General features: G+C 35.3%; 1 protein-coding gene across 1 annotated transcript; it reads left to right on the plus strand.

Moving 5' to 3' along the window:
* Positions 1–23,970, plus strand: DNAJB14 (DnaJ heat shock protein family (Hsp40) member B14). The gene is made up of 8 exons (XM_007435006.4): positions 1–446; positions 9,310–9,484; positions 11,798–11,943; positions 12,720–12,902; positions 13,500–13,594; positions 14,509–14,618; positions 15,733–15,905; positions 17,747–23,970. The coding sequence occupies exons 1-8, from the start codon at positions 314–316 to the stop codon at positions 17,869–17,871; spliced, it is 1,140 nt and encodes a 379-aa protein (XP_007435068.1). The 5' UTR covers positions 1–313; the 3' UTR covers positions 17,872–23,970.
* Positions 23,971–25,019: the final 1,049 nt, after the last annotated feature.

A 25,019-nucleotide genomic window follows, 5' to 3' on the forward strand; every position in this document is an offset into this window, starting at 1 on the left:
GCTGCAGAGCTTCCCGGAAGCGAGAGGAGCAGTAGCGGCTCTGCTGTCGGTCGGCCCAGACGCCTCGGGTCTCAGGCCGCGACGTTTGCGGGCGCCGGGCCCTGGCGAAGGGAGGACGATGCACCGGAGGAGCGCCGGTGGCAGCGGCCTAAAGTGAACGGAAGGCAGTGCAAGCGAAGCTGCCGCCGCCGTCACCGAGTCAGCCCCGGCGCCCGGTTCCCTTGGCGCCCGTCCGGCTGGCCCCGCCGCTCTGGCCCCATCAGGCCCCTTTTCTCTGCGCTGCGGCGGGCGGAGGCGGCGGAAAGAAAAGCCCATGGAAGGGAACCGGGACGAGGCGGAAAAATGTATCGGAATCGCCCGAGAGGCCCTGGAAGCCGGCAACCGAGAACGGGCGCTGCGCTTCCTCAATAAGGCCCAGAAGCTCTATCCGACCGAGACCGCCAAAGGTGAGCTTAGGCCGCCCTTAGGCCGGCGGGGAGCCTGTGGGAGCCAGTCTCGCGCCCTTCTCTTGTAGAGCATCTCCGCCGCTTGAGACGCACTCTCTCTCGGTGGGCGGCTCGGCAGGAAGGACTGGGGCCTTTAGGCCAGGTGAGGGAGAGAGGAAGGAAATAGGCAGAAGCTTCGAGTGGGTGCTCTCATCAGTATCGTGGCTCTTAGGCAAGGTTCTTAGATAAGCTACAGTTCGTTGACTAACCCACAGTTAACACCCTAATTTTAAACCATAATTTTAAACCATAGTTTTCTAAAACTGCTGTGGCTTGTTCATGTGATACGGTAAGTCAAAATCAGACCACATTATGGTTTAATGAGGTGTGTAACCCAACCTTGTTATCACTGCCACTCAGAAGGGGTGCATATGCAGAAAATTACATGTTTGTTTATTTATCATCTATTTTGGATACTAAGAATTTGGATCATCGGAGGGTGGCAAATGCATCTTCTTGAGAAACCATGCCCGATATTAATACTAATGCCTCATATAAGTTATTTTAGTAGTGGCTAGTGACCTTGCGAGATCAGTCTCTAGTAAGGCTCTGCAGGGCTTCAGATTTTATTCCAGAAAGTTGTTTTAGAGCACAAACATGGTAAACGCCTGCAACTCTTTAAAGCAGCTGCATCTTTCTCCAGGATTTCATGGTTGCTTTAAAGAGTTATACACAAGCATTATCTTTATGGCCCCACATGGCCCCAAGCATATTTTTGAAGTTGAATTCAAACCATTGCTATCCCCAAGGGAGAGCTAGGCTGAGAGAGCTGCTTACCTTAGACTGCATTGCAAGTTCACATTTGAACTAGGTACTCCCTTGTGAAGAAATTCTATCATCACGTGCTATTTCATAACTTACATACATGCTCATTATGGTATTCCCTTTTGAGATAAGGAACATTATGCAAAGAGTAAGTTGTAGTAAATACAATAAGTAAAGCCATGAGAAAAATAAAGGGAAGTGTAACTAAATCTAGTTTCACAAATACCCTTCACTATATATTTCTATACCTTTCTGTCTTTGCAAACAATTTTTGCTTGTACCATGTCAAGATACCAGTTCAACTTCCCCTTTTAATGTCCTCCGCTTCTTGTCAACCATTTACTCTTCTTCATAAATTTATATCTTAAATGTATTTGTAAACTTGTGTATACCTCCTGATTGATAGAATGCAGACAAAAGCGTGTTGGCTTGCTAGAGGATATTCAGATTAGAGATCATAGCTTGCATAAAGTAACATAACTGTACTTGGGAGTAAAACTGGGCTTTGGTTGCGGTTGTGGCATAATGGCCAAAATGTGCCAAACTATCTGGGGTTGTGCCCTTAGATTAGCAAGGAATGCTGCATGTGGCCAAGAGCAAAACTAATGCTGGTAACCTAGCAAACACAGCTTGTTAGCTAATTAATGGTTCAGTGTGTTGTATGAGCCCATAAAATTTGGATAACCAAGTAAACCATAGTATTTGTTATTAGATCTATATTGCACCTTCATTTTATACAGCTGAAGGTGGTGCACATAATGCTCCCACCTCCTGTTTCCCCACAATGACAACTCCATGAAGTGAGTTGGGCTGACAGAGAGTGACTGGCCCAAAGTCACCCAGACGGCTTTCATGCCTAAGGAAGGACTAGAACTCACATTCTCCCAGATTCTACTCCAGGACCTTAACCATTACACCAAACAATTTAATTGATTATATTAACTATGGATATCTATTTTATGTGAGCATAGCCACTGATGGAATGTGCAAACTCATCTGTATTCTGTGAATCATGCTTATATGTATGAAATGCTTTAATGTTATTACACTTTCTTTGTTTTCCACCCTTCTATTAGGGGCTGACTAGTTCTACAGCCTTTTAGCAGCCTTTTCTTGATTTTCATTTTTATATAACCCACTATCCCATGGCCTTCCATTCCCCTGAACAATATGGTTTTATTGATAAAATCTTGGAAATGCATGACTAGTAGCTGTTGAAATTTTAGAGACTTGCCAAGACATCCCCATGTATCACACAAGCTGGTTATAAAGTGAATTCTTCACTATTTAAAAAGATCCCATTAAGTTCATTAAACCTTATTCCCAAGAAGGATTGCTGGATTAATCTGTTTTAGCTACCATGATTCCTTTAGATGAGATAAAGAGAAATCTGTACCCAGGATGGCATTAAAAAGTGGTTGAGAGATTTCAAGTTGTTTATGTGTTTATTATTTGGTAGAGGGAATGGTAAAGAATAGTGAAATTTAGGCGTTCAAAAGTTTCCATGAATGTGAGAAAGGAAGTGAGAGTCAGACAGAGATCTACAATTTATAGCAAGATAAGCCAGTTTTTACATACGTGTGTGTTTTCAGTATTTTGCCTTTGTTGGATATGGAAAATAACCACAGAAAGCAGTAAAGCATTTCCATGTGCTTGACACGTATCTTTGGTAGCCTTAAAGTTGGAAGCTTTATTATTTTAAAATAGTAACTTACATGTTTAATATACTGAATATGTCCAGTGCCAAATGCTTCAGTGTGATTGTGGAATTGCAGACAATCCTCAGTTTCCTTTGTTGACGCTTCCTCCTAGTTTCTATTTTCTTGGATAGTCATTTATTTCTGATTTCCTATCTGTTGACCCTGCACTATTGACTTTCTATTCAAGTCAGTTTCAAACTACTTGAAATGTTTTTGGAGGATAGGATGGTTTGTAATATGAATAGGCTATGGGATGTTGACTGAAAAGATAAAGTGCAGAAATATATGGAAAGATTTGTTTATTTATTCAATGTATACAGCCGCCCATCTCAAAAACATGAGTATTTGGGTGACTAACAATGAATAAAAAGATAAAAGCGTCACAACAAAATAAATAATATATTGTATACAGCAGCTAAGATAAAAAACAACAACCAATACAACATAACCATGATACAGGCTCAACCACATACTGTACTCAGGGCCTCTGGCTTGGTAACAAAACCATGTCTTCAAGGCCTGATGAAAGGCCAGCAGGGTCAGGGCAAATCTAATCTCCAGGGGAATTATGTTCCAGAGGATAGGTGACATGCAGAAAAGACTCTCTTCCTGGTTCCCATCAGATGACACTGCCTAATAGACAAGACCTGGAGCATGCCTCTCCTGCTGGATCTAACAGGACTGGTAGATATAACTGGGGAGAGATGGTCCTGTAAGTAACCTGGCCCCATGTCATGAAGGGCTTTATAGGTAACTACCGGCACCTTGAATTGAACCTCGAAGCATTGTGGCAACCCATGCAGCTGCATTGCAGTAGTCCAATTGGGAGGTGACCAGGCCATAGTGACCATGACCAGAGCATCCCAATCTAGCAACAGGTCTAATTAGCACACAACAAGTAGCTGTGCAAAGGCCCTCCTAGCCACAGTTGCCACCTGCTCTTCAAGCAGGAGCCATGAGTCCAGGAGGACCCCCTGTCCTAAAACTCTAAATAACCATTTATTAAGGTTGTGCAGCACTTCAGATTTGATTCCAAAAAGATGCTTCACGATACTTGGGAGTGTAAACATGCTATTAGCCTGCAGTCCTTTAAAGCAGTCATGTCTTTTTCCGGGATCATTCAAGGATCATATATTATTGAGGTTGTACAATAATACTTAGGGGTTTATCTTTAAATTCTTCTATAACTTGTGGATTGTGGCATATATTTATACTTGCAGCTTTACAGGATCATTATTACTGATAATATTTAAAAAGCAAAAAAAAAAGGCTTAGCTGAGAAATTTCTTAAGTGAAATCTTAATTAATGTGAACGTAGTAAAGTGTTCTTTTTTAGAGATTCTCAAAATAACAACTGATTATCAGAAACTAGGAAAAAAGCCTTTTTAGCATTTCTTGTCTCTAATGTCTAAATTAAACCAGGTCATTTCACTGGCATGCATAATGTTAGCATGCTAAGGATTCAAGGGCAAGGCAAGCACTGTTTAAAGCAGTGTTCCTCAACCTTGACAACTTTAAGATTTGTCTGGCTGGGGAATTCTGGGAGTTGAAGTCCATACATCTTAAAGTTGCCAAGGTTGAGGAACACTGGTCTAAAGGACCCATTTAAGTAAGATACCTGATGTGGAATACTCCTGTTCTTTTTGCTCATCTGATGCTGTGTTTAAAATAAGGCCTTATACTTAAAAACTCCTGAAGAAACAGGTTGTGTTTGAATTTCTCAAAGGAACAAATATACTCAGGGGTATAATAAAATAGTGTGTGATTATATATTTAAGTTATCTTCTGGAAACACCTGTTTTAGCTTAACCAAAAGCTTTTGTGTGATTTTCTTATTTTGATTCATGAGGAACTGTTATTTTTCACACTGCTGCTTACTCTAGTGGCTCTGGCAACCAGAATGCAAATTGCAGTAAACATGAAATTGGGCCTTTAAACTCTAAATAACCTATTTAGGCTATTAGATACTTTACTTTTACACCTTTCTGTCTGATTATACAATGACGTTCTACAGATAATAGTGCTGAGCTGAATGGCATAGCATGTTATATTAGCTTTGAAATAAATCCACATAGCTTCAGATATTTTAATTAGCTATCTTAACTGCCCATATTTCACAGTATTTCCATTCTGTGATTGTGGATGGCTTGAAAGGGTGAGGGAACCAAATGATTTTGCTTTTCAGAAAGTCTAACCCGAAAGTGATTCCTGACATTTATTTGTTAAATTTATGTCCATTTTTTAAAGGAGGTCAAAATGACAAATATAGCACTTGCTCATTAAGTGTTTATTTGAGCTATATCTATATACCACATTAAATAACATGACTTGTTTTGTCCTAGTGTGGTTTATTCACTAAACCAAGTATTGTGGTTTATTCAGTAAAGAAAGATTCTAGAGTAAATTCAATGGGACTTCCAATTAGACAGCATTCTGCTGTAGATTACATAGGATTTCAGATATAATTAAACTTTTTTGAATTTCCATATAGAGATATGAGTACATTAGTATATCTACTTCAGTGTTTTTCTCATCCGTTCAGTTCATTCAGATCTCTTGTAAATAAACTATTTCTGTGCCTTATTAAACTGTAAGGAGGAAAATCCTTAACACTTATGATTGTGACATGAGCAGCTCTATCTGTTCTTAGTAGTTTAAAAGAATTTTCTAAATGTCAAATAGATAATCTTACTGAACATGTTAATGAGTTTATTGTTTGAATTTCTTAAACTATAACATATCAACTTCACTGGACAAGGGATAAGATACAGATGTTTTAAAATAGAAACTTAATCAAGTTGTGTGATTTAAAAAATCCATAGTTGGGTAAAAAGTTTATTAGGGTCAAGTAAAATGGTGGAAGCTGAAATACTCTAGGTGAGGAAAAACAGAAAGACAGAAGCATATGAATGGTTGGCTATTTCAATTAATGAATCCTCGCTTAAAGACCTGGTTTGAAATGTTTGTCTATTTATTTACTGGGGTTTACATGCCACTCTGGTCCAGCTGCACTTCTGAATGACTTGTTAAAGGCTAATGGGATTTCAGAAATCCTTTTTGTATCATATCTGGCATTATTCTCAGTGATACTTTCAAGCTCATTTGATCTTCATTTCTCCTTTTCTTCTGATGTGTCTGCTGTGCAAGGATGAGGGATCTGTTCTTTCTTGTACTCGTTGAATATAGGTCAGTATAGACTTCAAGAAAAAGTTATAATTTCAGCCAAGTCCTGGGATGGTTCTATAATATAACATCCAAACAGATGGGTAAATTTTCAATTTCACAGTCAAGCAAATTTAGCAGCTGATAATTAAAGATGCATATAATTGTTGAAACACATCAAAGGCAGCATAAGAGTAAAAAGGCTTATTAACATTTCCATTCTAGATTTGAATATATTGTTGAAAAAGTATTATTCTTTTTTATTATTGTAATGGGTCATTCCAATTCTTCAGTACAGGAATGGTTATAGTTTATGGGCTTTACTTGTGAAGGGCAGGGAAAGAATATGATGGATTAAGAAAAAATTATCGGGTGTGTTCCAGATACTCTTGTTTTTTATTCTTGGATCATTATTTGGAGCTCTGAAAAAAATTTGGTTTAAAATAATGATTTCAATCCTGTTAGTTAATTTGACTTTTACTTTATGAGCTGTTGACAGACATATTATAATAGCAAGAGTTGCCATTGGAGACTTCAACATTTTTTCCCTTCAAGATTGTAAATTGTCCTGCTGTCTTTTTAATAGTAGTTTTATTGGTAGAAATTAGCAGGTAAGGATTTTCATTGTATAATGATCAGCATTAAAACCTACTAATGTTTTTAGATCAAGCTGTTACTTGAAGCAGTGATTTTTTTTCTGTTTACAGTATAATGGGACTTATTTTCTGTCTATATCTTTCTTACCTCATTTGAAGCCTTATGAGTTTAAAAAGTGTGCACTGTCTTCTAAACAAATAATGGCATAGTTTAGTTATTGCCGAACTACAGATCTCCCAACTCTCCTCAGCATTAACTGTGCTGAGGCTACTACAAGTTCTAGTTCAGCAGCATTTAGAGGGCCATAGATTCATGACTGATGACCTAATTTCAGTTATTCTCTGGGAATTATTTTGCCACTTTTGCATTCTTTGCCAATAATTTTGATTATTGACAATAATTATTATTCAACAAAATGTTAGAAAATGAATTTAATAAACAAAAGACTTAATTTCATGCTTTCTGATACAGCCCATTTCGATATGTTAAGTATATTTCTTAATATGGCACATAGTGCATTTTCCCCCCCAATTATTAAACAAAATTTTTAACATGTTTCTGACATCTTAGTTAGCAGTATGAGTGAAGTGTTCTGTATCTTTTGTTAATCCCTGAAACAATAGCTAAAGTGAAATTTGATTTAAAAGCATCATGTATAGTATATGCTAAAGTTTAGGAAATCTAGTGTGCTGTAGTGGTGAAGGTGCTGAACTAGGAGCAGGGAGACCAGGTTCTAGTCTGCTATCTACCACAGAAGCTCACTGGATGACTTTGGGGTGGTCACTCTCTCTTAGCCCAATCCACCTTGCAGCTGTGATACCACAGGTAGTTCTCACTTACCAACTGCTCGTTCAGCAACCATTCAAAATTACAACAGCACTGAAAAAGTAGAATTATGACCGGTCCTCAAGCATCCCCACAGTCATGTGGTCGTGATTCAGGCACTTAGCAACCAGCGAGCATTTAAGATGGTTGCAGTGTCTTGCAGTCACATGATCATCCTTTGCAACCTTCCCTGCTGGCTTCTCACAAGCAAAGTCAGTGGGGAAGCCGCCAGTAAGTTGCAAGTCATGGTCATCTGACGTTGTGCTTAACGATTGCAGGTGATTTGCTTAACGGCCACAGCAGAACAGATGTAAGAAAGTTAAGTTGGGCACAGTCATGTGAAGTTTCACTTAATGACCATGTTGCTTAGCAGTGGAGTTGCTGGTCCCAATTGCAGTCAGTAAATGAGGACTAGCTGTATGGGGAAAAATAGGAGAAGAGAGCACTGTGTATGCCACCTTGAGCTTGTATATAAACAAGGTAGTATATCAGTGAATCAATCTAAGCAAGCAAGCTAATAATTACATACTGTGTGAAAGCATGAGTAGAAATATATGGGGTGCCTTGGGTTGATGAGAAGAGAATTTTGCCACGGTGCTAAACTTATTTGACATATTGTATGAAGTTCAGGGTACAGCAGTAGACTGCATCTTTAATCTTTTTACTAAAACAAGAAACAGTTTAAGATTAATATATGGAATCTTATTTCAAATTGGGAATGTTAAGATTGTGACACCACAATTGTCAAATATTCCATCAGTTCAGAAATGTCCTTGTGTAGATAACTTTGTCTTTTTTCTTAGTTGCATTGTATTAGCACCTTGATAGCAAGCAGAGAAGTGAGAATATATTCTATTTAGTTCATTTAACTTAAAAATTATATAACTGTATTGGCTGCCCCTAGGGATATGGGATCAAATTAAATAACTTTTCATTATCTCAAATATCATTCATTGTTCATGTAGTCATACATTTACATAAGATCATTGTTAATGGTAAAATAATGCATTATAATTAAACTGTAATTGTTTTATTGGCCAAGTTTTTATAATTAGGGTTGGTTTCTTTTGTTACCATCCTAATTTAAACTTGTAAATGCATGACAATTGCCTTAAATTATTTAACTCTTCACTCACCCATATATGAAAAACGTCTCCAACCTTGTGCCCTCTAACTCCCAGAATTCCTAACTTGGTGAATGTGGGTTGCTTTTGCATAAATTGTTTATATTTAATGTGCCATTTATATTTATTTGCATTGATAAATTACTGTATATCTCTTACAGTCATTCAGATTATATTAAAGACTGTACAGCTATTTAGGTATTAAATCTTACAAATAAATAAAATGTGTGGCTGCAAGTTGGTTGGCACTGCCTGCTTCCATTGTAAGTGGGGAAGCTGATATTATTTACTGTTTCTTTCAAGGAAGAGTAAGCCTACAAATCTATGCATGCTTACTCAGGAGATAGACTCATTGTATCCAGTGATAATTATTTTTGAGTAAACAGATATAGAACTTATACTAGCAAAAGCAAATACTATGATTGGATAAAAGTCAGATTTTTTTTAATGTATATCCCTATGTTACTAAAGGTTGGAGCAGGAAACCATTCTCAGTTCATTTATAATTAGTGTATAGTGCACTGTATTGTGTGTGTATGTGTGTATCTCTATACAAACACTTGATTTTTGTATCTTCTATTTGAAAACACTCAAACTGGAATAAGTGATGGAAAGTTATGAATGCTTTATTTGCACTTTTTTTCTCTTTAGTGTTACTGGAGGCAATTATGAAGAATGGGAGTACAGCTGGAAGTGGTACTCACTATCGAAAACCAGCAAGCGGGAACGACAAAAGTAAAACTAACAGCATGAAGGACAGCAGTGCATCTGCTGCGGGTGAAATTGGGAAGACTTATACAAAAGATCAAATTGAAGGAGTACAAAGGTATTGATTGCTCTATAACACAATTCTATAATCTAGAAATGCTAATACAGGAGCCTATGAGTAACTAAAAAAGTGCTTGGTTAAGGTCAGTGTGGCTGTTTTATTCAGATGGTTGGTATAGTTAAAGATATGCTGTTCTTTTAAGTCAATGCTTTGGGGGAGTTCTTTTATCATTCAATTGCTGTTATGCATGACTTAATTTCATGAATTCATCTTTTGAAAAGTTTTATAGGATTTGATAAACTAATGACAAAGTGTCTTGGTATTATCAGCTGAAGCCTGATACAATTTGGAATAGTTTGAAATACAAACACAAACTGTAGTTGTGTCTAGTAAACAAATTCTCCATTTATCAGGTACATCAATCTGTTGAATGGTTTCTTAGATTGAATGGCTTGAACTTGAACATACATATTTCACAATTGTGGATGCATGTATTTTCATCATTTCATTTTATGTATATTCTACTAATTCTTTGAATTTTCATCAGTTTGTAATCACCCCAGTAAAGCTTTATTTGCAACTAAATTAGGACAAATTGTTATATTTTTAAGCAAGCTCCTTTTGGGTTTTGTTCATCACATCTATCCTTTGGAGTACTTCTGCATTCAAAATAAGGTAGTCAAACATGTATGGGATAACATTCTAATATGAAAGTGGAAAAAGCATATCATAAGCAGCATGCAGTTAAATTCCTATAGGTGATAAGGAAATTAATGAAGAGCATTCAGAAGTGTGCTTTAAATTGTTTTATTGTATACTAGCTGCATTTTTGTTCTGACCTTTCTTCAAGGAGTTTAGGGAAATTATAATGTTTCTTATCACAATGATTTAACTTCAGAACAACTGAATAACATGGTAGGAATCAGAATGGAGGTACCCAGTGAGTTTTGTAACTGAGTAAGAATTTGACCTTGGATTTATCAGTTGCAATCCAGTGCTCTTTACTGCCACATCAACACTGGTTTCTCTTTGTTTTCAGGCGGAATATATGTTTTAAAGGTGTTTCCACAATACTTGGAATATGTTATGCTCAATCTCTGAATGGTAGTAATAAGAAATGTAAGAGAGAAAATAGTGCAACTAATCAATCTCCATGTGACCGAGTTTAACATATTTTGCTGTCATCAGTTCTAATAATGTATTGGTAGGCACAAATATAAACACCCAACTTAGGCTTGTTTTCTTCTCTCTCTTCTGTGTCCTATACACAAGAGACAGTGCTCCTTTTCATATTGTTGTAGCTCTTCAGCTGAGTGTTGCTCAGTGACAGTTTGACTCAAGTGGGAGCTGGGAAAGATGCAATAGCTCTTTACAGATTGCATAAGTATTAAGCAGTTATGCAAGAAGAATAAGAAGGAGCAGAGCAAAAGGCTGCTCATTTTGGTTGTGCAAAAGAGATCTCATGAGAATGTCATAGGAGCTAAGTTTCATTTGCAGAGTTCTAAAAAAATTATGAACTTTGTTTTCTAGTAAAGAGCAAGCATCTTCACAACTAAATAAAAATTGCAGTGTTGCTCATTGAATTGAATTCAACTGATTCCCTAACCCAATGATTTTATGAGTAAAGCAAAGCCTTGTTATATTATATTACAATAGGATGAGGTGTCCTTTCACTAATGGAGAAGACATGAACGCTTTCTTTCCTAATTGTCTTCAATATTCTGGTCCATTCTTGAGAAATAGTTGTGCTATCTATCCCCGGAGTGTTTTTTCTTTTATAGTCTCTAGTGTTTGAAGCATCTCTTTCTTAGCTGTTGCATCACTGACCTGATACCACTTTAATTAATAATGAGGATAATACTAAGTCTAATATTGAAAATGCTACTCATGTAAGTTTGTAGCAAAGTACAAACTTACATGATTAGCTCAAGTAACTGAATCTGAATGTATCTCTTATTTTCTGGATGCTTTAGTCCTGCCAAGAAATTAAGTTATAAATATTAAAGCAAACTTCTATGTATGGGTTTAAATATTTTAGTCTTTGGAAAAGGAGTAAGGAATGGTAATTGTTTCTCCATTGTTCTATCTGAATAAATCTTAATTTTGGAAAAGTGATTATTTTATTAACCAGAGTCACTTGCATCTCAGTAATAAAGATTTGCTTGAAATCATAGAATACAGTGCTATAAGTATCTGCCTGGTACATGCCTGGTAAAATAAGCATGACGTCTAAGATACAAATATCATATCTAGAAAGAATAAGAAAGTTATGCAAGCTCGAAATCTAAAACAATAAGCTTCTCGCATTATGTTTTGAGATTTAATATGCATTAATGTTTGGTCTCTGAAGAATTTCCTCTTCTTCTGCAGCATAAAAAAATGTAAAAATTACTATGAAGTCCTTGGAGTGTCAAAAGATGCAGGTGAAGAAGACTTGAAGAAAGCTTATAGAAAGCTTGCTCTGAAGTTTCATCCTGACAAAAATCATGCACCAGGAGCAACCGAAGCTTTTAAAAGTAATATTTTATTATTCTTTTATAAGAAGAAAATGCTCCAAGGCAGAACTGATCATTGCTGCTTCCTCACTGATTAGGTTACTATATATCTTTTTAAAGTGGGATGTATCCAGAAATACATTCTAATGACATTTTTAATCTGTGTGAGCTCAGTCCAATCTCATTTGCAAAACAAACCCCCCACCAGCACTGGCAAGGCATGCCACAGTATATAAACAGAGCAAACCCCATCCCATTTTAGCACTGAAGATGTTACCTAGCTGGGTAATGAAACGTTTGCAAGAAAAGAACCAAGCTCAGAGAACCCCAAGGACTCCACAAACCTAAAAGCAATTTAAGTAAAGAGCTGACTGTAAGTTTAAACAGTTACAATGTTACAATGTTACAAAATAGAACTTGCATCACCTCAATATTTTTTGTACATATTACAAAACTGAGCAATTCAGACTATACAGATTTTTAGTAGAGGTAGCAGGAATGGTGATAACATATTGGAGCAACATTTTATTTGGTATTTTTTTCCCAATTATTACCAAAAGGGATAAATACAGCATGCAGCGAAACACACACTACATTTTCAACAGCATTAATGTTGTGATGTGTGCAAAGGGATATTGCAAATCATTCTATCTGGATATATGCTGAATCTTTGCTTTCTGATATATATTGTTTATTTTTTACATTTTAAAAATATGTACTGTCAGCAGTAGTCATGTTTGTATTTGTTTCAGATAAGATGTTTTTCTTCCTTTTTTCTCTTGTGCTCTGCTTTTCAGAAATTGGAAATGCATATGCTGTGTTAAGTAATCCAGAAAAACGCAAACAGTATGACTTCACAGGCAGTGAAGACCCCTGCAATCAACCAGGCAATGGTAGATATAACTTCCACAGGGGATGTGAAGCAGATATCACCCCAGAGGACCTCTTCAACATGTTCTTTGGGGGAGCCTTTCCAACAGGTCTGTTTACCTGTTAAAAACGTAACATTCAGACTCTTTCTGTGTCATCATAAAATTGACATATTCCCTATCCTTATCCTAAAATAGCAAATATCCTACATTTGTAGCATGCCTGAAATCAATTAAATATTGGATTTGTGACTATTAACAGCTTATGAATTATAAACTTTCTGTAGGACAAGAATAGAATGCTTTTGAATTATCTCATGCAAGGGTGGGCAGCTTTTTGATAGGTCAAACAAATGGATACTTAACATTTCTTACAAGATTGAGGATTACAGTGAGCAAGTTTATGATGCAAAATGGATGAGGGCATGTCATACATTTTGATGGCACCATTTTCAGGGCTTTTGATTCATTTAAGGGACAGAATAGTTTAAGGATTTTTTTCTTTGTTTTTATGTTATGCTAAATCTATTTTAAGGTTTATGCTATAATTTTCTATGTGTCTTCTACCTCAAAATAGTATCAAACAGGTTTGACAGTTGTGGTTGAGGGAGGTTCTGCAGGTTGCTATTCCTAGATTCAAAAGAAAGGTTTTTAAAACATTAATTTTGTATTTAAGTTCTCGTCAACTCCCTATGGTTTTCTTTATAGGAAGTGTACATTCTTTTTCTAATGGGCGATCTGGCTACAGTCACCATAATCAACATCGCCATAGCGGACATGAAAGAGAAGAGGAAAGAGGTGATGTAAGTTTCTCCTGAACAACTGTTTCCTCAATCTAATGTAGGATGCCTTTTTGTACATTGAACTTTCTAAAGGATTTTTAAAAAGCATCCCTATAACATTTAATAAATGAATTTCCAAGTAAACAATAAAAACTGAATAACTGAAACTAATAATACTAATATAGTCTAATCTAAATGCTGGACTCATATGTATGCTTTCAGAGGCATAAACTTTACTGGGTTGCCCCCAAACATGGCCAACCATTGACAAGGGAGGGAGGGAGGAAGTGGCCAAGTTTGGACAACACTGCCCTGATAAATTGCAGCCTGAAAAAAAGCTATAGAATTCTTGAATGTGGCTGTTTAGTGGTACAGGAACAGGATATTGGATCATTTTCAAGTCTTGAACTAAGGTGATTTTTAAAATTAATGTTACTCTAAACTGTTTTCTCAGTCTGGATTACATTAATTATGTGCATTAAAAACAAATGTTCTGATTTCAAAATTCCAGTATGTCAAGGAAACGTAACATTTCAGGTTCAGAAGACTTGCAAAATGGTCAAATGGTATTTTGAATTTGAAATGGTTTGAACTGAAAACATTTTACATATCCCTACTTGGCAAATTACAAGTATGTTGAGATTAGAACACATTTTGAGGAGGTCTGTTTTAGAACACAAGGTACAGTAATGGATTTTAAACATTTGTAAGTTACAATTAAGCCATATTTAACTAAAAAATAGCAGATTATTAATAAGAGAGGGTTTGTTAAGATGCACAGACTTCAAAAGCTTTTAAGAAATAAATTTACAGGAATCTGCTAGAGGTACACATTTCCTGTTTAGCTTTTGTGGGCTGGATAGATTCCTTTCAGTTTACAAAAGTAAACCACACGTCCTGCAATTCTTTTCATTGACTGCTGTTTTGTTTTCCAGGGGGGGTTCTCCATGTTCATTCAATTGATGCCAATTATTGTGCTGATCCTTGTTTCTTTGCTTAGCCAGTTGATGGTGTCTAATCCTCCTTATTCCTTATATCCAAGATCGTAAGTAATAATACTTTTATAATGACCTTTATCATACCCACTTTGTTAATAGTCAGTGTCTATAGATAATTGTCACTTATTTCTTGCATCTCATTTTACCATTCTTCCCTTTCATTCCCTCTTTTTTATTATTATTATTATTATTATTTTTATTATTATTAAATTTATATGCCACCCATCACCCCCAGAGGGCAACTCTGGATGGCATACTCTTGGACCCCCTCCTTAAAATAACTGTGTGTATATAGAATATTTATTTTTCAGTACTATATTTGATGAAGCTGGTGAAATGGATTGTAGTCCAAAAAATATATTCATAAATACTTAAAGTACCACAAGACTCTGTTTATTTTCTGTAAAAGAGCAAACTGTCTAGAAAATTGCTGTTTTAAATTCATTCTATTGATTCCACATTGTTTCAGTTTCAAATGTGGCAATGCTTTCCTCTCTTGTATGCATCAAGACAGTATAATAATACTAGTTTGTAACAAGGAGTAATTCAATCTCTGCACTTTGTAGATTTCTGTAGATACTGGTCTAAAAAAACCTGATGTGACTAATTAAAAATCCAGGTCCGCTTTGTAGCACTGTCTGGCTGGTGGATGTGAATGTTGCTATCTAAATGACTATCATGAACATGAGAGGATTTAAGTTAGAAATGGCAAAATTATAAAAGCCATTCTATATTTGATTTTTGGAACTGGAGTTCTAGGTGATGGGATGGGGGAAAGTGTTGCATTTGTGAGAAATACCAAGTGTTGTTTGAATTGTTTTAAACAATAGGTTTTTGTAGCTATTTCTGAAAGCCAAGCAGTTACTAATCTACTAATGTAATGGTAAAATAGCAGTAATTGGCAACTGTTGCCGTATTAAAAGCTAGATTCCAGTTGCATGCTGAGATAGTGCACCAGACCTCATAACTATTGAGGCAGTGAATAACTTTAAGGCAACATTTGCGGATTTCTGGATTTGCAGCAATAATTATTTGCTTAGAAGTTAAATAGCAAATGAGTAACTTACATTATAGATTTGAAACTCTCTTTGCTTTTCTTTGCTAAGTGCAGACTTTGAAGTATTCACCCATGCTGATAATTGATATGGAATCTTTTTACAGGAGTTCAGGGCAGACCATTCAGATGCAGACAGAAAATCTGCGTGTTGTTTATTATGTTAACAAGGACTTTAAAAATGAATTCAAAGGTCCAAATTTGCAAAAGGTGGAAAAGAGTGTAGAAGAAGACTATGTCTCAAATATTCGAAATAACTGTTGGAAAGAAAGGCAACAAAGTAAGTTTTACAGCCCACATTGAAGACTTTTTCAAATATAGCTAGAAAGAGGTATTGGGGAATTTCCTGAACAATGTTGGCTGGACTGTTTGAGCAAAAATCCCTCCAAATTACGCAGAATTCTCAGAGATTACCCTAGCAAAATTCCTCTAGCACTACTTTTTTTGGTATTTTATATATATCTACAGCTTGTATAAGTACCATATATCATTTTACAAAATTTCCAGTTCCTATTTTAGGTCACATAGAATCACTATGTGACTTCTAAGTCTAATCCTCCTGGCTTTGCCCTCCCCACCTTTTTTTTTCAAATATGGGGATAATAGTGGTGGACTACCATAGATGGCTGTTGTGTATATTATTAAACTAATTTGCTGTAGAAGTGACTTCTGTTATTTTTTTATTATTTTGGTTCTTTGAAAGCACTAGAGTACAAATGGAGTAAAAACTACTACTAGATAAGGTCATGTAAACTCCTCTAAAGTATTATAACATGGCAGTAATGGTGGCCAAGAAGCATTTTTCCCCACAGTCATCCAGTAGACTTCTTCCAAGCAGCATAGCTGTTTATATTTTGGTTATTGTAAGATTTCAGTGCTATTTTTTACTAGCGGTTGGTCACCATTTGGACAACACAGTTAATGCTGATGAAGAAAAGGTGTTGTCCAAAACCCTATTTGGTACAATTTTGGTGAATGACTTTTTTCTTCTAGATTGGAAAATGTGGTCAAGATGGTTGGTCAAATCTGACCAGCCATTTTTGGATTCAGCTATTATTTTTGTTCTCTTAGTATACTCACCAGGTAAAGATAGGGAACTATAATAAGGAAGGTATAACTTCCTGCTTAAGAGAAAAAAAGCATGTTCTCATGCTTCTTAGGACAGACAACTTTGCAGCAATTCCTAAAGAAACATTGGAACTCTTACAATTTCAATATTACACCAGTAGCAAACATCCACTTCCTAAGCAAGTGGTTTCTAAGCCACTTTCAAGCGTGATTGAACAAAATTGCTTTCCTAGGTACCTTTCAGTTATAAGTTTAATCCCATGTGAGTTGTTATTTGCCAGTCAACAAACTGGGACACTACAACCTTATTAATGTTCTGGTGCTTATGGTGCTTTCAGAAGCTATCTTTTATGCTTATCAGTGGTTCTGCTCACAGCTGCTCAGCTTCCTTCAGAAAATAGGAATTGGATTTCTACTAATTTCCCTGCATTTATTTATACTTTGTTGCAGGATTCTATCTTACCTCATGCACTTTTTAATAATTACATAAAATTGTTGAATAAAGTCAACCAGAGGTTGAGGTCCGTCTGCATGTTTTGTCAACGTGCAGATAATACCTAGCTCTAATTCTCTTTTATGGTTAATCCACTTGAGTTGATGGAGGTATAAAAATTGAAGTTCAACCCAAGCAAATGGGTAGTTTCTGTATTTAGTTGAATAATACTGATTTTGATAGATATACAGAAATCTATTTGTAAATTTGCATCTGGGTAGAAAAGTAGTAAAACATCTTGAAAACAATATATAGAAGATCAAGATCAAAGCAATATTTCCATTCTCTGTAATTTGGATGGACACCTCTTTCTCTGTCAGATCTGCACAAACAATATTTATTGGGATGACAGTGTTTCCTTACTCCATTTGTATTTTTAATAAGAACTGGTATAAAAATATTTCAAAATAAATAAAGTAAATAGATTATCCCAATAGAAGAAACCCTTTGGTTTGAAATCATTTTAGTTTATTAGTTGGTATAATATGGAAGAACTTGGACTTGGGGGAGAAGCTGTTTAAAACCAATTTTCTGACACTTTTATTTGTTTGTTTTTAAAGAAACTGATTTACTCTATGCAGCAAAAGTTTATCGGGATGATCGACTGCAAAAGAAAGCAGAAGCTATTTCCATGGACAACTGCAAAGAGCTAGAACGATTAACGAGCATCTATCGAGGAGGATGAGCTAGATTTTTGATCTATACTGCTTGAAGTACATGCTTCCTGAGAAAAATACTGTTTCATCATGACAGCTGAAAAGGAGAGATATAAAACTCTACAGTGTAGCTATTTCCCAAAACCTTACCCTGAAGTTTCAATATCATTTAATAGCCTCTTTACATAGTCTGAAACACATGACAGAGATTGTTTACATCATTGAATTGTCCTTCATATTTTACTCCCAAAACTTCTGTGAACATTTCTACAAGAAAGAAAGCAATTTGGACAAGCTGCTCCACTAGAGATGTAGATGTAGTGGCTCTCTTACTAAAATACTTGCCATGTAAATATATGTGGAAAATTATCTTTATGTATATAAAAAATGTTATGGATATTTGAAGGCATTTAGAACATTAAAAGTTTTAATCTCAATAGGTGGAATAAATACTATGACTACATCATTACTTATACAGATGTCAGGTTTGTGGAACTAAGGAAGGAAATAGAGGTCATAGGTTTCTTTTTTCTTTTCTTTTTTCCTTACTAAGACAAAATTAAGATCTATACTGGAGGAGAGAAATGTTGTATATTGAATGTACATTGTACATGAGTTCTTAATAGCAGAATATTTTGGTGTTCCAAAAGAGAGCAGTTAAGCAAATGCTGCTGTTCAGATCCGTCTGTAGTTTGGTTTTTATTTCACTTTTTTTTTTTTTTAATTAATAATCTAGGAGTGTTTTTAACTTTACAGCTCTAGTTCCTATTCTGGTATTAAAAGTTGGTTAAGAAAGTTGTTCTTAAAGTTCAGCCTTGTGCCTTTTGGTTGGTTGGTTGATTAACCTTATTTCTGAACTGTTGTCATCAATATTAATGGAAGCCATGGTCTTGCCCAAGCACTTGAGCTAAAGTCATAATGTAGAAGCTTCAGGCCAGATGTGTATCAAGGGTAGCACTGATGATAAAAGTGATCTGCTTCTAAAGATCATATATGAAATATTGGTTATATAATCACTCTTGCCAGTTTAAATTTAAAGTGGTTTTGGAAAAACTAAAGAAAAGACTTGAAAGTTCAGAACTGAATTTATATGTTTATAAGCTACCATATAACTAATATGGCAAAATATTTATTTTTTATTGATTTGTATACTTTGTTCTAAGGGCAGCCAGTGTGGGATAGGCTAGAAAATAGCTACTTTCACATGAATCAGCAAATCATTGTACCTTGTAACATAAAGATGCCACCTTTAACTGAAAGATGGTACTTCAGAATTACTATTTCAATGAAGCAACTTGCATTGTGGTGTGCTGCATATAAAATTTAGTTTTGAAAACATGTAATTTTTCTTAAGTGGCTCTTAAATCTCTTGACTTAGAAGGTCACATGAACACAGTTTTAACTACTGCTGTGGAACAAAAGCCAACCAATATGTGAGGGTCTTTCCTTTTCAATGGATAATTATACAGTGACATTATTTCCAAGCTACTGTTTTAATAATAGTATAACATTTTTGTAAAAAGAGAGAGAGAGAGAAATCTGAAATGTGTTTTGGGTAAAAAAAAAAAAAAAATCTGGAACAGATTGAGTTATTCCTGTCATAACATTTTCAGGGAGCAAGTTTCTTTGGTGTCCTGAATTAGTTTCAAAATGAAATTCAGCTTCACTGAAAAAACAGACCTACAGTAATCTATTTTCCCTCATCAGCAATCAAATTATTGGACAAACAGGGGTATATATAAAATTCTGTCAAGCTATTTCAGTTATATCTTCAGTTTTATAGAGAAATAATCAATACAGGTTCCCTATATTCTTAGTTATCTGATACATTTCACTTCATGAATTTGGCTTATTTTGAGGATCACTCAGTCTGGACAGAGTTGCAAAATTACTGGAATTTTTTTTAATTATGCGCTAAAATTATATGTATCATTATAGCTTTAAGTTTCATACAAGCACACCAGCCTTGATCTGTGTCCCTTCCTTATAGGAAGAAATGGTAAGGACAGAAATAGCAAGGTGTGGTAAATCAAATATTATAAATATGAATTTTCAAAAAAAATTTAATTTGTATGTTTCTAAAATCTGTTAATTTAGGTTGCCTAACGTTTCATAAATGATCCTTAATTCCAAGTAAATATCTTATAATGAATTCAGTATTTCTTAATAAATTCAGGATTGCAAGTGTAGATACAGTTTTATAACAACATCCACATGATTGTTTTTATGGGATTTCACTGATGTTATTGGAACTGCACAGGAGCCTTGCTGTATATTTATTGAGGGATGAATTTTAGCAATACCATGTTCAAGAATCATTAAGCAAACTTGGAAAAATCTTCCAGTAATCCAAAGTTAAATGCATTCATGGTATGGGAATTTAACAGATTCTGCACAGAAATCGTTGAGAACTGAATTGTCCAATAACGCAGTTCTCTTCTGGCAGCTATTATGAGAATGTTAGGGGTGCTGTGCAGGCACTCTACTTTTGTATAAGTCTCTGGCCATGCACCATAGTCTCCACTGGGATAAACTGAAACTCACACTCCAGAAACCTGGGGCGGGGGGGCAGAATTAGCTTTGAAAACCTGCAGTTTAACCAGTAGAAAAATTGAATGTAGATAAAAGAGACTTCTGTGGGCAACAAAAATACTTGGTAACTTTCATTTGGCTGCTCAAGATTAACTTTACTAACACTTCCATAGTGAATCCATGGGCTTGGATCTAAAGATGCTTTGTCACTAATGGTATTTTAAAGTGACCCCTCTCCTCTCCTGCTACAGCTCATAATATAATGCTGTATCTTAATCTCTTAAGAGCAGGTGTTTGGAAAGTTGCTAATAGAACTAGAAAGCCTGCTTGTTCAAACTGTGGGTCTTTTAATCCAAGCCAAAATGCTGACGCAAAACCTGTTGAAATTAGTGGAACTTGTTTTCAAATGATATGTGAGATTTGGATCTCCAAGCATGAACTACTAGTTCATAACGGAGGCTTTAGCCCTATTAGTTTATGCGCGAATCATCTTAGAGAATGGTTATACTGATTAATTGTATTCGTTTATCCCTATTTGCTGCATACCTTCCTTTCTGAAAGGACTGTTTTTAGAATTGGGATAGTAATGGCTTTATATAAAGTTGATACATAATAAAGCTTAGGCTTTCAAGAACATCTATTTTCCTAGAGGTATTTTCCTCTAAGATCAGTAAGTGGAAAACATTACTAATAATTGAAAACATGGACAGCATTTCACTTTAAACATAATTTTTTACTCTCTAATTTGACAGGACACTGACCTGATTGCCTTATGCTTGCTTATTTCTTTTTGAAAATAGCCACAAAGGCTGTGAATTTCATGTCAGAGCTTTGCTAGGTAAAGAAGTGTTAAATCACTTCCATCAATGCCATAATCTCAGTCTACTCATTTTATTAGTAAATAATTTTTTTAGCTTTGGGAGAAAAAATGGTTTAGATGAAAGAGCAAAGTTAAAAAAAAAAAAGTCTCCATCACAGCTATTCCAACTAAAGGTGAAGCTTCTTGAATGAACAAAAAGTTGGAAGATGTGATTATGGATCTCTTGCAAATTTGTGCAGTTCTGCTTTCCATTATTCCTGGTTAGCCTACAAGTTACTTTAGTTTGGGGCACTTGGTCAAGTCAGTTTTTATTCTTTTGGCCTAAATGGTTTATGAATGGAAGAGTTACTGGCTTCTTTTAAGTTGCCTTGATGTATTAAAAAAAAGCACAGTTGCAAGTTGTTTCTTCTTTCTTTAGAAATGTCACTTGGATGTATTATAATCTCTGCTTATCCCTTCACTGCTTTAAGTGCTGTGGTACATAATACTGTTTCCAGTTTTCAAGGCATTATCTCCATAATACTGTTTCCTGTTTTAAAAGCATTAGGTATAACAGTGCACCAGACAGTGTGGTTTATGATTTACTGAGCCATAATTCATAGCAAAGCTAAACTAGACTTTATTAAAAAAAAAGACAAAACATTTTTATTTCAAATTAATGTTAAGTTAAAACAAAGATTAAAAGCTCTCTTCTAATATGGCAAGAAACAATAGATCAAAATAAATGAGGCAACTGATTAATTGACAATAGGTCATTACATTTGGTAGGTAGATCTTGCAGAACAAGAATCATTTATAGGAATAAAAATCCTAATTACTAGCAACCTTAGGTGAAAGTTTAAGCATGTGTTAATACATGGACAATTGCTTCTTATGAACATGATTCAATTGGTGAAGTTTATGGGTGGGCTTTTCCAAATCAGTCCCACAGAAATAAATGTAGGCCGCTGTACAAAAGTGCCTAACAAATTGGGCCCCAAAGTTTAGATTATCGGTGGCCCATGTAATATTAATATTACAACAGCTTTTCTGATTTGCAGAATAACAGCATAGTTCTAGATCATATGCCAGCTTTGTTAAAATTTTGCTTTAAAATAATAATATGCCTTACATTAAGGATTATGTTAAGGTTGCATGTTTTTATTTTTATTTTTCTTAGCTTATATGTTTTATTTCTTTTCACTGCATCAAAGGTCTTTTGGTATGGGGACTGCTAATCTTATAAATGACTAGGTATGTATACATCTGTGTATTGCTATATGTATTTCCTTGCATCATACCTCCAACTTGTGATTGTATAATACTGTATGACTAAATATTTGCAGAGAGTACCATAAATAGTAGGGATTTGGATGTCATGGCAAGAAAAGAAATTGCCATACCTTTTCTTTCCTTGCTAATCTTGTCGCACCTCAGTTGTGGCATATATGATTAGCTACAAACAGTAATTTGATGTCTGGACCTTTATTGCAATAAAACCATGTCTTGGCTTACCAAGCAAAGCTTTGCTCCTACATAATGAATATAAGGAGACGTGAGCAAAAATTGTTTATCGCTTGCAAACAGAGAAAGTAGAAAAGAAGAAAACTGCCTTAATTGTGGATTGCTCAGTGCAAAGGTAGTGTGCAAATTCATCAGTAAATATTACCTAGGTTATAAATGATAATTTGCAATAAGAATATCTGTGGCTTCACATCATGTGTTTAGCCAATTTTAGTGATAGTTCAGGAATTCCAGATATGTTTAAATATTATGTCTGTATAGGGTCTGTATATGGGAGGACATTCTGGATGAAGAACAATCAGAACTGAGAGTGAGTCAATTCTCCTTCCCTCCTGAATTTCTCTCAAAAATAGACTTCCTGGAGGAGATCTTCGGGTAGCAGAGAGGAAGAAAAAAGTTTGGTCATGTGAGCAAACCTCTGCTCGTGAAACTCTGGATTTCACCCTCTAGTTCTTACAGAATCTAATTTAAACCTGTGAAGATTTGCTTTTTTTCTAAAAGCTAAACATATTTCTCCATTTGAATAAAGTAAAATAATAGAGATGTTTTACCAACAGACATTCCTTAACTGTTTGCTAACCTTTCACATAACAATCTGATAACTACTGTTTGTTCATGAGGTTTTATAAAACTTGACTAAATATGTAAGTTTCACTTGGCAGGAGCTCTGTGAGCATAAATAAATTTATTTTTAAGTAAAAGCATTTAGAATTTAACCCGTTTTGTCTGCTTTAAAAATCTGAATGGACTTCAGTGTTAATTCTTGGAAGATGATGTTTTCAAATCACGCTTTAAAAATCTATCAAAGATGCCCAGGAACAGAAATCCATTAAAATTTAGGATGGCATCTTACAAAGATCTTATTTTATTTATCTGTACATTTATGGTTAGGAATAAAGAAAAATAAGATCCTATTTGTAATGTACCTAATATCAGACTTATATCAAAATAAAACTATTTTCAGTGTGAACAGACTATCTACTTGATTATTCATCTCGTCACATTCAGATACTAGCACGTTACATGGAAGCAACTGCACAGAGACTTGTTTGTAAAATACTCTAAAGTGTAACCCAGGATTTACAATTCATAATGGTTAAACCAAAACTATATGTCTTAAGTTATGCAAACCAGGCCATCAAGTTAATGTGGTTTGTTTTGGCATAGCATACTAGGTCAATACATGAGCATGTTTGTTAAATATGGTTTAGCCTGTTGGGCAAACAATTTCTTGTTCTTCTAATCAGAATCCTGTTACCTAATGGAATTAAATAAATCAGATACAATTTTTAAAGTATTCTCGGTTTATCTTTGAGTTAGTCCTACTGTACTACAGAAAGGGTTCCTTGCGTTTACAGAAGAAAATTTAATCCAACAGAATGTCTTCCTAGAGGAATTTGTGATATTGCGCTTCATGTATTTCTCCATCCATGCTGCAGCCACCAGTCTTGGTTCCCATGCCATATTCCAAAGACTCTCTCAACATTAAGAAATTTAAAAGGGAGGAGCGGAAAATGATGACATTAGCTGCTAGCAGCAGGAATATCCAGTTATCAGTGCCAGTATAGAGAACTCTGAATCCACCTCTCTTGCTTGTGACATTGTGACACTGATTGTGACACATCAGAATTAAAGACAGCTGCTAAATGAATCCTGCAGGGAAAAGAAACCAATAATTGACATGGGAAGAAAAGATCTACAGGGAGGCTTCTAGCCACTGAATATAAACAGATCAGAATGATAGAGCTTTCACCGCTTGTAGGTCAGAAAGCAACTTAAGATGTTTTGTAGCAGTACTTCAGAAAAATGATCAGTGTTTGTCTTTTGCATTGGTTTGAGAGAAACAAATCTCTAATTTTTTTTCTTTTGAAGACCTCATATATTAGCAAAGAAAGGAACATGTATTTGACTTCCCAGGTTGAAATAGGCAAAGGTTACAATCCTGTGCATTTTACTGGCATTAAATCCTTCTGAACTCAGGGGGGGGGGTGTTTAATTTTAAGTAGAGATATACAATAGATACAGATATGATTACACTGTGACAGGAAGATCCTCAAAACACGATATTCTATTAAACTTTATTCAGCCATTTCTTCAATTAACAATCAGTTTAAATTCTTGTTCTGAAAATGTTTGCCCAAACAAATACTACTTTCAAAAGACATATATACTACTAAAAATCTCATTGAGTTTGCCAGTTTGTACCCTCAGGTTAGCCCTCCCTCCAAACAAGTATATGCATTAACAGTAATTTAACACCTACTCTAATATTACTAAAAAAAAAAACCCTTTCATCCCCTTTCATCCCTAAACAATAACTGA

The sequence above is a fragment of the Python bivittatus genome, unplaced genomic scaffold, assembly GCF_059951505.1.
Source record: "Python bivittatus isolate LINGU-HERP-01145 unplaced genomic scaffold, Pbiv_v1 ctg000070_np1212, whole genome shotgun sequence".
In the NCBI taxonomy this organism is placed as follows: Eukaryota; Metazoa; Chordata; class Lepidosauria; order Squamata; family Pythonidae; genus Python; species Python bivittatus.

What these genes read in the sequence shown, in the direction of transcription:
- DNAJB14 (XM_007435006.4), top strand. Translation starts at nt 314, where the DNA reads ATGGAAGGGAACCGGGACGAGGCGGAAAAATGTATCGGAATCGCCCGA. An exon ending in CAAATTGAAGGAGTACAAAG is followed by an intron (nt 9,485 to 11,797) that starts GTATTGATTGCT and finishes CTTCTTCTGCAG; the next exon opens with CATAAAAAAATGTAAAAATT. An exon ending in TGGGGGAGCCTTTCCAACAG is followed by an intron (nt 12,903 to 13,499) that starts GTCTGTTTACCT and finishes TTTTCTTTATAG; the next exon opens with GAAGTGTACATTCTTTTTCT.